This window comes from Pseudorasbora parva, chromosome 23 (assembly GCF_024679245.1).
Source record: "Pseudorasbora parva isolate DD20220531a chromosome 23, ASM2467924v1, whole genome shotgun sequence".
Classification (NCBI taxonomy): domain Eukaryota; kingdom Metazoa; phylum Chordata; class Actinopteri; order Cypriniformes; family Gobionidae; genus Pseudorasbora; species Pseudorasbora parva.
The window spans coordinates 19,211,514-19,228,755 of record NC_090194.1 but is presented as its reverse complement, the minus strand read 5'-3'; the positions used below and the strand labels follow the sequence as shown (position 1 = coordinate 19,228,755).

General features: G+C 38.2%; 1 protein-coding gene across 2 annotated transcripts in view; it reads left to right on the top strand.

The window, feature by feature from the left end:
- The window catches only part of plppr1 (phospholipid phosphatase related 1), an 87,437-nt gene that overhangs the window by 20,512 nt on the left and 49,683 nt on the right, over positions 1-17,242 (top strand). For both annotated transcript variants that reach the window (XM_067433412.1, XM_067433413.1), the window contains exon 2: positions 10,499-10,595. In XM_067433412.1, the coding sequence (XP_067289513.1) occupies positions 10,536-10,595 (60 nt within the window). In that variant the 5' untranslated portion in view covers positions 10,499-10,535. The remainder of the gene's footprint in view (positions 1-10,498; positions 10,596-17,242) is intronic.

Here is a 17,242-nt window from a genome sequence, read left to right as displayed (position 1 = left end):
TAATTTTATTTTTTTAAACAATTATATATTCACTGACATTCGTCCTGAAAACATTCTGATCATTTCCATTGAAAACAACCTGAATTAATGGGAAATGTGTCAATTTTACTGATATATCATTTTAGCTCGCTTAGTGTCTCAAAATGTCTCACTTTACCCCATTCTTCACTACTTTATACATTTTATTTAGTATTTCTAGTGCTTGAAGTTTTTCAGTTTGGTCTATTTCATGTGTTGTCTTTGTTCTATTGTAGTTTGCTTTCTTTGCTCTATCACAGTTTGTCTTCAGTAAGCTTGAGTTTTAAGCTAGTATTACTTTTTTTATTATTATATTGAAAATGGTGATGAGAATTGAGATTTCAACTCTATACATTTTTTTAAACCTTATTTCAAGCAAAAATAGCTATATTGTGATTTATATATTGTTATTGTGAAAAAAAAGTACACCTATCGTGATATAAGATGGAAAAGTAATGAATAAAACTTAAGGAACTGCTTGATGAATGCGACTGTGTCTTCCATCAGTCAGAGATGTATCCAGAGACAGCGTGTAACTTGTTGGTTATGTAAGACTTAACACCTTGCGTCTGACAATGTGCCAAGTTGGCCATCGCAGATCGTCTTTCAAGTCCAGTCAACTGTTTTGACAAGGGTTGCAGAGCAGCTGCTGTCCTGATTGATACTGAATGCCTTGAATTTTCCTACCTTAAACATTTCAAACGGCCTCTTTGACAAGCTCGCACAATCCAGGTTTTGTGAAATGTATTGATGTTGCACCCGCCAAAAGAGGAAATGCTACTTTCTTGCTCGGGTGACGTCTTGTTTGAATATGTGCTTTGTAGGAGTTTATTCTTGCTGTCAGTGAGTCTTGCAGTATAATGAAGGATTTGCTCTGAAATGGTGATTGCGGGGAATGATGGCCATAACTCGAATGCTGCAAGTCATTTGAATTTTTATTTTCCAATCACAGATGTTCTGTTGTGCATCTTTTTATGCTTCTTTCCCCCCCCCCCCCCCCCCCCCCCCCTCAAACAGATAACGGAAAACTTTTCACTTTACCAGTAAACATTTTGTAGAAACTTTGCAATAACATGGACTCAGATCTGTAACGTTTCATAGTTTGTTTGTATTACACAAACAGGATAAATTCACACTCAAAAAAAATGCTGGGTTAAAAACAATCCAAGTTGTTTTTTGAAAATGGACAAACCCAGCGATTGGGTTGTTTTAAGCAAATATTTAACCCAACCGTTGGGTTAAAACAACCCAGCCACTGGGTTTGTCTGTTTTAAACCCAACTTGGGTTGTTTTTAAAGGTCCAGTTCTTCGTGATCCCATCTTTCAAACTTTAGTTAGTGTGTAATGTTGCTGTTAGAGCATAAATAATACCTGTAAAATTTTAAAGCTCAAAGTTCAATGCCAAGTGAGAAATTTTATTTAACAGAAGTTCCCTTTCAAAGACTACAGCGAACGGCCGGTTTGGACTACAGCAGGAAGTGCATGGATGTAATGACGTCACTAGAACAGTTTGTTGTGTAATCCTCCGCCCACAAGAATACGCAAAAAAAGGGGCCTTGGCCTTGTTGCTCTCCCATGTGGAGAAACACGCACATTCAGCGTTTGCTTCTCCCCGTAATGGTAAGAGGCGGGACCTTTCTGGGCAAAGTGCGCTAAGCTGCTGTCCAATCACAACACGGGAAGCGCTGGCCCAATCAGAACTCATTACGTATTTCTGAAGGAGGGACTTCATAGAACAAGGAAATCATCAGGCCGTTTTTAGGACAGAGGAAACAGCGCTGTACAGATAAGTAAATTGTGTGAAAAATACTGTAAAATTTTTTTTACATGTGAAACATGAACTCATGTTATATTGCACACTGTAAACATAATCAAAGCTTCAAAAACACGCGAAGAACGGGACCTTTAACACCTGCATTTTTTGAGTGCATTTTAAATTAGAAAGACAACCGTTTAGCCCGCCCCTCGGAATGAGCACTGTCAATGGTGAGTTCCCAGAACCAACATCTTGATGTGGGTCTGGCTTGTCAGGCTATGTCCTATAATAATAAACAGGCAAATAATAAATATTTAATAAATAAATAAATTAGAAAATACTGATTACCTATGGCAGTTGTTTCACGAGTTCACACTTCATGATCAGATGGAGTAAAATGTATAAAATTAGCCTATTTGCCATGCTGTCAGATGGGATCGAGGGCTTCAAGCTTGGAATTTAGCCCAAACACGGAGTACTCCCCCGTATCCCCGGCTGGGCCGAGAGAGAGTCAGGGTGCAGAAAACTGTTGAGGTAACTGAGTGAGTCGGCTGTGTAATACAGTATATGATCCTCTCAAGCTGATTAGGTAGTTCTTCTCCCAAACTTAGTTTATAAAACATAATTTGTTGCTTGAATTTTGCAATCTTTCGAGAAGCAGACATGTAAGAGGCTGATAATTAGCTGAACATACACTCACTAGGGCTGTCACTTTTTATTTCGATATTCGAATATGCATTCGTACATGACATTACATATCCGTAATCGAACTATAAATAAACTATCCGGTTTTTAAAGTGCCATGTAGCACAATTTTTTACAGTGGGGTGCATTTACATGGATCACTGTAATCAGTTTAAAAGTCCAATCTGAATAAAAATGCTCCATATAAACACCTCAATCGTAATAAAATATGCCCAAACTGAATAAAATTGTAATCGTTTTGAGATGGGTGGGATACACCTTTTCATGAATCGATCAAACGGAGCATTTCACCATGTAAATGACATGACCGGATTACTTTTGAGTGTGCGTCCTTATATGATCTGTTGTGCATCTTTTTTTTTATTTTATTTTTGTTTCCCCAAACAGATAACGGGAAACTTTTCACTTTACCAGTAAACATTTTGTAGAAACTTTGCAATAACATGGACTCAGATCTGTAACGTTTCATAGTTTGTTTATATTAAACAAACAGGATTAATTCACACTCAAAAAAACGTGTGGGGGTGGTAGATATTAGAATATATTCTAATACATTGCTTGATATTTGATATCCGTTTAAATTAGATTCTTTTAAAAAATGACAGCCCTAACACTCACCTAAAGGATTATTAGGAAAACCTTTTAAATTTCTCATTTATGCATTTATCTAATCAACCAATCACATGGCAGTTGCTTCAATGCATTAGGGGTGTGTTCCTGGTCAAGATGATCTCCTGAACTCCAAACTGAAATGTTAGAATGGGAAAGAAAGGTGATTTAAGCAATTTTGAGTGTGGCATGGTTGTTGGTGCCAGACGGGCCGGTCTGAGTATTTCACAATCTGCTCAGTTACTGGGATTTTCACGCACAACCATTTCGAGGGTTTACAAAGAATGGTGTAAAAAGGGAAAAACATCTAGTATGCGGCAGTCCTGTGGGCAAAAATGCCTTGTTGATGCTAGAGGTCAGGGGAGAATGGGCCGACTGATTCAAGCTGATAGAAGAGCAACTTTGACTAAAATAACCACTCGTTACAACCAAGGTATGCAACAAAGCATTTGTGAAGCCACAACACACACAACCTTGAGGCGGATGGGCTGTAACAGCAGAAGACCCCACTGGGTACCACTCATCTCCACTACAAATAGGTAAAAGAGGCTTCAATTTGCACAAGCTCACATAAATTGGACTGTTGAAGACTGGAAAAATGTTGCCTGGTCTGATGAGTCTCGATTTCTGTTGAGATATTCAGATGGTAGAGTCAGAATTTGGCATAAACGGAACGAGAACATGGATCCATCATGCCTTGCTACCACTGTGCAGGCTGGTGGTGGTGGTGGAGTAATGGTGTGGGGGATGTTTTCTTGGCACACTTTAGGCCCCTTAGTGCCAATTGGGCATTGTTTAAATGCCACTGCCTACCTGAGCATTGTTTCTGACCATGTCAATCCCTTTATGACCACCATGTACCCATCCTCTGATGGCGACTTCCAGCAGGATAATGCACCATGTCACAAAGCTCAAATCATTTTAAATTGGTTTCTTGAACATGACAATGAGTTCACTGAACTAAAATGCCCCCCACAGTCACCAGATCAGATCTCAACCAAATAGAGCATCTTTGGGATGTGGTGGAACGGGAGTTTCGTGACCTGGAGTTGCATCCCACAAATCTCCATCAACTGCAAGATGCTATCCTATCAATATGGGCCAACATTTCTAAAGAATGCTTTCAGCAAATTGTTGAATCAATGCCACATAGAATAAGGCAGATGTGAAGGCAAAAGGGGGTCAAACACAGTATTAGTATGGTGTTCCTAATAATCCTTTAGGTGAGTTTATTCTTGTTTAATTAGTGACTCTTGCTTTTTACTACATTTTAAAATCTATATTTGAATATGGTAACTTTTTTTATTTTAAAACCTTTAATTGAATAATGGTAACATACTTTCAATAATATTTCTATGATTAAATCACTAACAGTGACCCAACATGGTTAGTAAACGTGTTGACATCCATAGCAACGAGGTCAACCGCACACTTACTCTTAGCTCAAGACTTATCTCTGTTCCTTAGTAAAGTTTTTCTCTGCAGGTTAGTAAATACGTTTTAGGATAAAACTCTTACCTAAGAACTTTTACTGGATTTAGGTAAATAGGAGAACTGAGATAAAATGTTTGTGACTACAGCCCCTGTACCAGTGGCAAAGCCAGAAATTTTTAACTGAGTGGACCTTGGTGGAATAGGGTGGACCTCAATGACTACTCTCAAATTACACAAATTTAACAATATGTGACAAAATCACTTGACAGTAAATATAAGCTATATATGATTTATTTTTTGCCAACAAATTCATATAATTCATATATACAAAATTAATTTATAAAAAGCAGCTACAAAGCCTATTGCAAGGAAGACAAATATAGATATTGTGCTGCTATTTGACCACTGTAACAAGACATCAGTGTTCAGTAATTGGGTTAATTTTAAAATGGAATATTGTCAACTAATGCAACATGTATTATCAATAATATCAAACATGTATTTGCAGCTTAACCTGTGAGAATTTCATCTCGTGTTATGCACCGTTGCCCGTGTTAAAAGTTTATTTCACTAGCAGACGTAAACTCATCTTCCCATCCCCTCAACAATACGCGATTGGCTAAACATTACTACTAAGCTTACTGATTGGCTGTTGCAATAAGGCAGTTATATGAATTTTTTTTCGCTCTACAGTAATTATTTTTTTAATAGGGCTGTCAATCGATTAAAATATTTAATCGCTATTAATCACATGATTGTCATGAGTTAACTCGCGATTAATCACAATTTAATCGCACATTTTTAGCAATTGTAAATCTAAAATTAAGTTTTTAATACTCTAATCAACATAGGTATGGACAAATATGCATACTTTATGCAAATGTACATTTATTATTAATGAAACCATACTTATTCAATAATAATCAATACAGCATGAAGACTAGACGTCGACAAAGATCAGATGTTTGTCTAAGAAATTGTTCATGTCTCTTAAGCCTAAACGTAAAAGTTAAGAATAAGTAATTTCTCTCATTTTAAGAATATAAAGGGAGTTTTTACACTGGCACAGTTCGTATGAAAAATTGGTAATGTGTACCAGTGAGCGCACCAGAACCACACCTCACCCGGAGGAGGTCCATATTCCACGAGTAGGAATATAGTGCGGCCCCTTTAAGAGATGAACTGCCGAACTGGGCTGCGATTTACGTGGACAGTGTGAAGAACACGGACTCGGGAGCGCGCTTGTTCAGGAAAGTAACCTATGCATTCGTTTTAGCCGATTGTAATGTATTTAGTTCAATAAAACAGGTGTACTGTAATCGGTGATCATGATTTACCTCAGACATGAGCGAGAGTGAGCTGCAGTGCATCGCGCTCAGACTTCACTGCAGAGAATGCGCTCAGTGAAAATAAATGCACTTTTCTTTCTGAAGTCTAATAAAAGTTAAACAAAAAATGTGGTAGCTTGCTTATGTGGTAGCTTATGTAGGCAATAACTGCACTTTTGGTTTAGAATATTAATGTCAACCCTTTTCTTTCCCTAATAATGTTTGGTGCTGCATCCTTTGCGTCTGACTGCTCTCACTTTTTCCAACTACGGGCTATGCCACAGATCAAACAGAAAATGCGCGCTGCGTTAATAAATTTAGTGCTGTTAAAATGAATTTGCGTTAACGCGTTAACATATTTGACAGCCCTATTTTTTAATGAAACTTTTTGTACATGTTTAAGTGATTTGTGTTGTCACATAGGCATATTCTTTCTGCTATCCCCAATTTTTTTTTTTTTGTCTGTTCTGATTGGGTGGGCCAGCCGTCAATCTGAGTGGGCCAGTGCCACCCTGGCCCTTATGTAGCCTCGCCCCTGCCCTGTACTTTTCATGATCGGAGAGTACCTTTCACATCAGAGAACCAATGAATTGACCAGTTTTAAGCAGGCCCAAATCGTTCCATCCCAAACCTATGCCATGTGTTGTTGCATCAGGCTGGTTTGAACGTTCAACCAGAGCAATGTTTAAATAGTGCCACAGTCAGTGTTTATACTTTTCTGAGAATCAACTTAATATGTCTTACTGAGTTGTTACTGGATATTTAGCTGAGATAGAATAAAATATTTTCACAAAAAATAACATACTTTTGCTTTAATTGCTGCCCTAGGAGACGGCACATTTGCATAATAAACCTCCTGTGTACAAATGTTTCTTTCTGTTTCTCTGTGTTTTTCTTACGCGCGTGTGTATTTATAATATATGAATGAATGATGATGAAAAGAGAGAAAAGCAGAGAATGTGTTTGACCTTGTGTTGCTCTACTGAGAATGAGAGTGCTGCACAGTTAAAGTATTTTCTCTGTCATTGTCTTGGTTCCGTTTCCACTGACTGAATGCCCTTCAAGGGCCCGAGGTCCTCAGACTCTTTTAAGCTGCTCTTTTTTAGGTCCTTGGGGCATTTGTTGTGAATTCCTATTTGTTTTGTTTGTGGTGTATGTTTGGGCATTCCACAAATAATTTCAATTGCAGTGGTATATTAGCAGTTTATTATCTCACACTCACAGTTTTAGTCAGAATACCAAAATGTAAGTAGTCAGTAGAGCTGTGAAGTTTTGCAGCCATAAAACCCAGAGGAGTTGGAATTGGCATTTCCAAGCCAGCGAGGAATTGTGTTAAAATTATTTAAAAAATAACTATTCTATTTGTTATTTGAAAGAACAATACTATTCTATTTTCTATTTCAATATATTGTCCAAAGTTCTGGGACGCCAAAACTTAATCTGTAAGGTTTAATGTGTAGTTGGCCCACCTTTTTGAGCTATAACAGCTTCAACTGTTCTGGGAAGGCTTTCCACAAGGTTTAGGAGTGTGCTTATAGTAATTTTTGACCATTCTTCTAGAAGCGCATTTGTGAGGTCAGGCACTGATGTTGGACGAGAAGGCCTGGCTCACAATCTCCGCTCTAATTCAACCCAAAGGTGTTCTATCGTGCTGAGGTCAGGACTCTATGCAGGCCAGTCAAGCTCCTCCAAACCAAACTCGCTCAATCATGTCTTTATGGACCTTGCTTTGTGCACAGTCATGTTGAAAAAAAGGGAGGGGCCATCCCCAAACTATTTCCACAAGGTTGGGAGCATGAAATTGTCCAAAATGTCTTGGAATGCTGAAGCATTAAGAGTTCCTTTCACTGAATCTAAGGGGTAAATGATCTAAGGGGTAAATGATCTAAGGGGTAAATGAAAAGGGGTGGAAGACACCTGAATTCAATGATTTGGAGGGCTGTTCCAATAGCTTTGGCAATATTTATTATAGGGATGCACAATATCGGCCACCATATTGGTATGGACCGATTATATGTACATTTTGCACCCGTCTCATTTTGTACATATTGCACCCGTCTCAGGCGCAAAAAATTCTGATCTTTCAAGTATTCATACTCTTGTGTAATCGACGCCCCATCCTAAATAAACCCGTCTCTTCCGGGATACCCTGAAATTTTGAATATTCCGATCTAATATGATTTCTATTTGTAAGGTTAACAAAATAATAATTATACACGGTGTGTTAATAGGCCAGAGGAGAACTGGCACCCCGACTGAGTCTGGTTTCTCCCAAGGTTTATTTTTCTCCATCATGCTGTGATGGAGTTTTGGTTCCTTGCGACTGTCGCCTTTGGCTTGGCTTGCTCAGTTGGGGACACTAAAAATATGATTAAAGTTATTCAACTTATTATACAAATAAAATGTATGAATTAGGTTTTATTTAATTCTATAAACTATAATACTGATATGCCAACATTGTTGCTATATGATAAATTAAAATAAGCTGATGACATCACTGTTTTCTCCAGAACGACTGTACAGCCAAATCAAATTTTGTTGCAATATTGTCCTGTTTGACACTGTGGAGCTGCTTTGACACAATCGTGATTGTAAAAGCGCTGTATAAATAAAGTTGATTGATTGATTGATTTTGTTTTATGTTATCGTATCAATAAGAAAATGAGGCCAGTATATTAAAGCTGATAAACAATGGATTATTTCCTTCAGCTGAGATGATTCAGATGTGCACTGTTTGCCATGACGGTTTTGAATTGCTTGAAATATGATTGCAATCACTTAAAAATAAAAGATACAGTTGTGCAACGTGCAGCGCAAGTCTGTAATATAGGCTACATAAAATTATAATGATAACATTATAATTGTGTGCTTTGGACAAGGCTTTTAATAGTGAGACTATATTATATTACAAAAACTGGATTAAAGGTTTAGGCCAATATATTGATTATCGGATTTCAAATATAAAGAGTTATCAGTATCGGCTGAAATGTTATTTAACTCTTTCCCTTCCAAGTTGCCAGCCACCGCCAGTTTTTTTTTTACTATTTTCCCAAAAATGTCATAGCCCATTGAATATTTTGTTTTATGAATATCTGAGCATGCAATATATCAAGAAAGAACAAAAAAAGTTTTATTCTAGCTTCATCCTTTTTTTTAAATCAACTCTTGAATATGGGTAAGTTTCATAAAAAAAAACACATTTTGAACAAAAAGCTGGGAAAATCAAGTTTTTGTGAAAGGTTACATCCAGATCATATTCAGAGCGATGATCAAACACAGATGTGGAGAAGATTGAGTCCATCAACACCTCTAATGCTTACATAGTTCTGTAGCTTGTTCTGGGTCCACATTTCATTCAGTAACACCGATTTATATGCTGTTTAATGTTGATGAGCACGTTTTCTTTCTTTTTTTTTTTTACATATGCATGCATCTGCTTGCATACAATTGCTTGTTTTACTGTTTACATTTGTTTTGATCTGGAGATTCTGTACTCATTCAGAAAATGCGTAATAGTTTCCCCTTTCAGCTAACAGTGGAAACACGGAAACACAGAAATTTCTGTGTTTTCTCTCAAATAATGGAAAATTCTGTTTGACTGTGTTTGAGTTAATATTTTTGATTTGCTGCTCAAGAAAAAAAAAAAATCTCATTAGCATCAATGTTGAACACAGTGCTGCTTCATATATTTTTGAAAACAGATTATTTTAGGATTCTTAAATTAATATATTTTCAAAACAAAGGGTTTATTTAAAGGTCCCATTTTTCCTAAAAACGGCCTGATGATTTCCTTGTTCAATGAAGTCCCTCCTTCAGAAATACTTTACGAGTTCTGATTGGGCCAGCGGTTCCTGTGTTGTGATTGGGCAGCAGCTTAGCGCACGTTGCCCGGAAAGGTCCCGCCTCTTACTATAACGGGGAGATGCAAGCGTTCAATGTGCGCTCTTCTCCACGTGGGAGAGCAACAAGACCACGCCTCCTTTTTTGCGTATTCTTGTGGGCGGAGGGTTAGTCAACAAACGGTTCTAGTGATGTCATTACAGCAGCATCCTGTAGGCTTTGAAAGGGAACTTCGGTTAAATAAAATATCTCCCTTGGCTTTGAGCTTTGTAATTTTACAGATATTATTCATGCTCTAACAGCAACATTTCACACTAACTAAAGTTTGAAAGATGGGGTCGCGAACAGGACAATGTTTATGTTATGTTATGTATTTGCTGTCTCTGATCAATGTAATGTGTTCTTTGCTATATAATTATATACGTTTTTTTATTTCTTAAAACAAAATGTACAGCCACCTTTTGAATGTTAATGTTCATTCTATTATCATTACTATAATAATAATAATTATTATTATTTTTATTATTATTCCCCTTTTTTGTAAGTCGCTTTGGATAAAAGCATCTGCTAAATGATTAAATGTAAATGCAATAATAATAATTATTATTATTAGTAGTAGTTGTAGTATTTTTTTTTTTTTAAAAGAAAAATGTGACATGAAATGTCTCCTTACAAGTGTGATAACTATTTCTTGTTTCTCCAAATTGTTTCTCCTTTTTCCATGTCTCTGCATTTCACAGAATGGTAGTAAATACATGATTTTTATTAAATGCATTCATTTGACATGTTTTACTTATTTCTCCTTTAGATTGCCAACTGTGGAACTTTGACTGAATCGATGCAAAATGGCTTCAGATAATACACACCGTAGTTACTCCATCATACCATGCTTCATATTTGTAGAGGTAAGTTTATTTTACAGCCAAAACACTTAACATTTAACTGCATTTATTTTCCGCTTGCTATCATATTCTATTCACTAGTTATTGTGCTGTTCCTTAGTCTCTGATACGGCTTTAATATGTCTTTTCTTTCTGAAACTGGCTGGGTATTTAATTAAAAATTGCTGTCAAATCCAGTTGAATCACTGGGAACTGTGTGTCGGCACTTCAAAGCGCTCTTCTCCCTCCACGAGACGAGTTGAGCATATCTCTCAGACAGCACTGTTGGGTTTGTGAGATGAACCGCTGTGCCATTTGTCTGAACCTGAGAATGTTGGATGCCAGATATCCAGAGCTGTGTGCTGCTGATACAGTTGGAGGAGTATTTAGGACATCCAGCTTTGTTCTACAGCAGAATTATGCGCTAGTATGGGTTCATAAATCATGTGGTTGAGTTGTAGCCTAGTGGTCAAAGATCTAGTTTCAAGCTCTATAAGGGTTGAGGAATCACCATTGGATCTATGATCATGATGCCTCAGGTTACTCATGCAGTGCAGTTGGGTTTATAATACCTGGAGAGAGCTACCTATACACATTCACATTCATCTCAATGGCAGTTGTTAGGCTGGTTCAGGAAATATCACCCAGCTATAAGTATGCATGTGAAGGACAATATACAATATAGTATATCATATCTTCAGTATTTGATTGCTTGCATCATTGCAAAATGTAAACTATATTATCCCTCCTGAAAAACTTAAAGCTGTGCTTATTTAATGTGTCTTTATTATTATGTATTTATTTGTGCTATCATTTGCAATTAATTCATATTTTTTTTGTGTGTGTGTGTGTGTGTGTAAATTTAGTTTGAAGTTTCAGAAAAGCCACGTGCTGTGTGTTAAGCTATTGCAGCAACATTACACAAATTATAAAAATAAAAATAATGAGAGAAAAATCAGTTTTAGAGTATATATGGCAGTTTCCCCCATGGTATCAAAAAGGGCATCAAATACCAATATTTTGGTTATATTAAAGGTATCGTATCGAAGTTGGAAATTTCAGTATCGTGACAGAGGTTTTACATAGTTATAAAAGAAAGATTGTAATATTATTTGTTATAATTTGCATCATTACACTCGCAAGTTACATTTTGAAAAATGCCGTAATAATTAACAAATTATTAAAAAGAAAATATCCAGTGAGAGTGAGATTGTTGACATTTTTTTGTCTGTGGGAAGGGTATGAAAAATCCTCATGTCCCTGCACAGCCTGGAACATGACGTTTGTGTTCATGAGAGCTGCCGTTTTCGCTATCCTCGAGTGTCGCTTGTTTACCTGGAGATCCTGATGATTCGGCTCCGTCAGTTCTGCCTGAGCATATTTAGACATATGCAAATGTTGGAGGCGTACATATTAATGATCCCAGCGTCACAGGTGGCGTTATGTTGAGAATCACTTAATTTTCCATGGTGTTTTTCATGCACAAGATTTACATATGAAGGAGGAGGCAATGGTGTTTGAGACTCACAGTATGTAATGTCCATGTACTGAACTCTTATCATTTCACTATGGCAAGGTTTATTACATTTTTCATTTTAGGGCACCTTTAACTTCCGGTGGCTATCAATAACAACAGAGGCTTATCATCTTTAATTCTAATTGTGTAACATTTACTTAATTCATAAGTTTTTTTGTTGTTTCAGCATGTTTATTATAAATAATCTCCCATTTCTGTCTTCAATATAGAGTGGGGGAAATGCCCCTCTTAAAGCCTAGTTCACCCAAAACTGAAATCATTTGAATATACTCCGGGGTTTCTACTGATACAAAGCCATATGCTAATCTCTGAAGTTACACTTTAAGGTGTTAAAAAAGTGTATGGTATTGCCAGTCTTGGTGGGGACGACGGTCTTGCAAAATTGGCAGACGACATCACTCCACGCTGATTCTGTTTACTTAAAGAGTCCAACACAGGACAACAATATGGGGCAACCAAACTTGATACTGGTACATGATTGGCTGCTAGCCTGTCACTCCCAATGTTGCTAGGTTACCAGAGAGCGAGTTACTTTGTTCCTGCAACCAAACTTGCTTCTTCCGACGAAAAAAAAAAAAAAGATCGAACGTTTGATCGAACTTATTTTTTAAATTAATATCGATTGTGTCTATCGCGATACATATCAGGGAACGACAGTGAAGACTTCAAGGAGACAGGCTTTTAATAATAATAGAAAATGAATACGTAGGAAACGGTGAATTAAATAATTAAACAGACAGGGGAAAGGGATGTGTCTGGAATCGCAACCTTTTCATTTAAATAGGGCACTTTTGAGGGGACAGCCGAAACCATGGTGGACATTATTTAAGATCTGTGATCGTGACTAGTGATCTATAGTCTGCTATTCCATACTTATAACTGTTTTTGATTCTTAGTTGCCTACTGAGTGTGCGCTTGAATGACAGTTAACTTTCCCTTTTAGTGATTCTTTCCTTTTGTAACTGCGTACAATAGAGGGATTGCACATTGGCAGCAAAGTGCCAGACCACTTCCAAACGGTGTAATATAGAAATAAAAAATGTCTATACTAGTAGCTTCTCAAACAGACTACAGTTGGGGACTCTTCATGCAAACTGAGATGAAATGCACTTGAAATCACAGCTTGTCACAGAGATTCCTTTTACAGGGCGAATCCTCAATTCCTCAGTGCTTTCCACTAAATGGACGTGTGTGAGTGTGTGTTTCTGTTCCTCTGCCTCTGGATCTGCTTGAAGCTTTCAAGACACATCTGAGACGGAAACTAGGCCACACATAAACGATCATGCAGCCTAATACTTGCTTAGTGAAGACGTGAAGGCGCTGAGAAATACAGTCGTGTGCTCAGTTTCTTTAGAGAGATTATTCCTGTGAAAAGGCTCCCGATCTGAGAAGCGTATCCAATATGGTGACATATGCCAGCTACCTTTCTCTTCCAGCTTCTGACTGTGCAGGAACTGGACACTGGCCATCTTCTGATCATGTTGTTCCTGTTTATGTGGTCAGTGATTGAGCCTGTTTTTCACTGATCGCCAAATAATTAGGCAAGCGAGCAATGAATGATTGGCTGCCGCTATAAGATCTTGTCTAGTACAAATAATTTGATGGGCTTTTCTTGGTTATACATTTCTGTTAGACTTATTTGAAGCAAACTACATGTCTTCACCAGTAATGACGGCCGTATACCTGGACTGCACCACAACCATCTGTTGACCTATTTTTACTGTTGGCTCTGATCAAAGTAATATTCAGAAATTGCTGGCTGTAATTATACCATATGCATTATTACTTTGTGTCAGCTTCAGAGGCAATTTCATGAATTTATCAAAAAAAGGTGTTTACCCATGATGCATCCCAAGCCCTCAAGAGGAATTCTATGTTTGAGCAGTGTTTGATGAAACTCAGGACCTAAGTGGAGCATTTGAAACTTCCGGCAATCCACAAAATGCACAAAGAAACGTTGGCTTTTTCTTTTTGTTCAAAATGTTGTTGTAAGTGTTAATAAAAAATAATGAATGAAGCTAGAATAAAAAGCAGAGGCTGTTTTCTTTATTTTGATATACTGCGTATGCACCAGAGAAACAAGCACTCAGACAGCTTTAGAATTTTGTTTTTGCAGTAGCTCTCTATATTTCTATGCCATTGCTGTCAAAGAGCAATTAGCTGATCTTTTAGTGGATCTACTTAATGTAGAGTTAACGGACGTTATCAGGAGCATTGCAATGTTTGAAGCAGATGGCATAACAAATTAGCCCGACAAGCCAGACACGCATCAAGATGTTTGGTCTGGGAACTGACCATTGGCAGGGCTCAATCAGTGGGGCGGGATAAACGGTTGTCTTTCAAATTCCCTCTGCACACAATTGGATAGCGCTACAACCAACCAGAGCAACGTGAAGCGGAGCTAGTTGATAGATTAAACTTTCGCTGCAAAACTCCGAAGACATCTTCCGTTCTTAAGAATGATTTCATTGCCGTCCTTTGTTCTTTTCTCAAAGAAAAGCTTAACTCCAAGTCTTCCAGGGTCACGGCCAAAGCTCATTTGAAAGGCCGCTGTTCGCCAGCTTCTTTGTTTACAAGTACTACGTGGAACCTCCGCAACTCTGCCGTCATTGTTAAGTCCCGCCCACCGACTCTATACACGATGTGATTGGCCTGACCAGAGTTTGGTTTTTCCAGCTCGCAAGTTTATGGAGAGTTGCTAGATGACACTCGCTGCAGATTGAATTAGATTTGCTGCCGCTAGTGTGCGTCTAGATTTCTAGGCTAATAACAAATTGTCAGTAGACCGGGAAGATTTTAAAACGAGCGGTTCATTCATAAATCTACACAGAGATTTAGGAATTATATTTAGAAAAACAAGATCTTGCCTTCATGCTGTGGAAATACAAACCGGAAGACAAAAGGGGCGGGGCTACTTAAGGTCTATTCATTAAAAAATATATATTCTGGGGCCGTGGAAGTTAAGAGGATTAAAGGGGGGGTGAAATGCTGTTTCATGCATACTAATCTTTTTACACTGTTAAAGACATGGAATCCCATACTAAACATAGACAAAGTTTCAAAAGTTAAGGTGGACGTTTGATGGGAGTATTTCTTTGTCAAAAATACTACTTCCGGTTAGTCATAAGTTTCGGCAAGTTTTTTGCGATCATGCGTCCCCTTTGACGTTAATGGGGGCGGAATTTCCTTGTATGGGCCTTACGGACAATTCTACCGGAAGAGCGTGAGAGAGAGAGAGGGAGAGAGCGAAAGTAACAGGCTACGCCCATCAAAGCGCTGGCTCGTAGGCTGCGCTGCACAGGTGATGTGCACAATTAACAATGACATCAAAAAGTGCGTTTTTGGTTACCAGACCAAGACAGTCCTGCACAGATTCCCCAAAAACCCCGCGGTAAGGCAACAGTGGATGGAATTTGCTTTTCCGGATCAGCAACTGAGTTGCGCGAATGTTTATATCTGTTCGCTGCATTTCGGTGCCGACTGTTTCATAAACAAGGCCCAGCTTGACGCCGGATTTTCCAATCGCCTAATGCTGAATGATGGAGCAGTCCCAACGATAAAGGTCCCAACGTTAGAACCGCGGGCGGTGAGTTAGACTGCTTCAAATGTCTGTGTTTTTGCCTATGCTCATCAAGTAGCCCAAACATGATCACGTATAGTTACTATATATATTACTATATATAGAAATTGATCAATGGAGCATGCGATGTGTAGTGCGTGTACATTTGTTTAGCTGGCCAATATATATGTGTAACTTTATGTTTGTGTATTGTAAAAGCACTCCAAAAAACAATACACAAAGAGTGGGGAAATATGTTGAACTAAATAAGCGCGCTTCTTCATTCAAATGCGCTACTATTCCGTGTCTTTCTATGTAAACACTAACTTAGCCTGCCGTGCAAAACCAGTCCGCTTAATAACGTTACAATTGTCTACACAAACCACGCGTAAACACACACACACACGTGCACAACTGCACTTCCCACATGTACACCTTCAAAGACAAAAATACGACGATATAATTCAAGAATAAACACAAGTCGCTAAGCATACTATAGTTAGTGTATAACCTGTACCACATAGAGACGTCCTGCTCTAGTCGTTTTTGCTGCTACTCCTGTTCAACTGCAGCCTCTGGGTCTGATTCCGGATCATAGATGTATGGCTGTATCTGATTAAAAGCCATATTTTTATTTTGAATAAAGTTTTTCCCGCTGTTAGGGATGACACAGCTTTACGACGCACTCGACTCAACACAATAGCAGCAGCGCGCACACGTCATTCTTTAGCTCCGCTCACACGATACGCCCCCACCCGCTCGGCTTTTTTCGGAAAGACTCGGAACAGCGCATCTTTCTTATATAATTATAAAAAAAATAAAGACTTTTCGGAGATATGCAGGATGCAATGCTACTCTATAGGTACTCAAGATTGACATGACACTGACTGAAACTGAGTGTTTCACCCCCCCTTTAATGATTAAAAAAAAAAAATTTAAACGCAGAGAGGGAAAGTTACAAGCTTGCTCAACCAATAAGAAGGTATCAGGTTTTAACTAAAATAATGGTTCCCCATTCATCCATCTGCCCGCCCCCTCGCTTTGGGAATTGTGGGAAACGCTTTGGGAATTGTGGGAAACACTGTGCAAGTCAATAAAGGAAATTTAATTTACGTGCCATTTTGTAAAGTTCTTGGATGCCAAGAACTTTACAAAATGCCTGGATGCCAACCGAACTTAGTCCCAAATTTTTTAGGTCGGGCGGTTCGGTCTGGCCTCGATCCATAGAGGAGTAATTATCCCCGAACAGAAACTGTTTGGACCAATGAAATCATCAGGGCGGGCTTTAGACGATGACGGACAGATGATAAACAGTAACGTAATCATGCACGTCATCAAAGGGGTTGGGGTTATATTTGTTCTAATCCTAAACGGAGAGCTTGTTTGTATATGCATTCACCTTCACAATTTCTCTCAAAAATGTTGGGTAAGTACTCTGTGTATCCTTAAATTCTTTTATTTTTGCAAAGATCGTTTATTCCAGCACGTGCAGATAGGGTTGGCAAGTTTTTACAACAAAACCCGCCAACTTCTAGCCCTAAAGAATAGCTTCTCGGGGGGGTTCTCTGGAAAAAA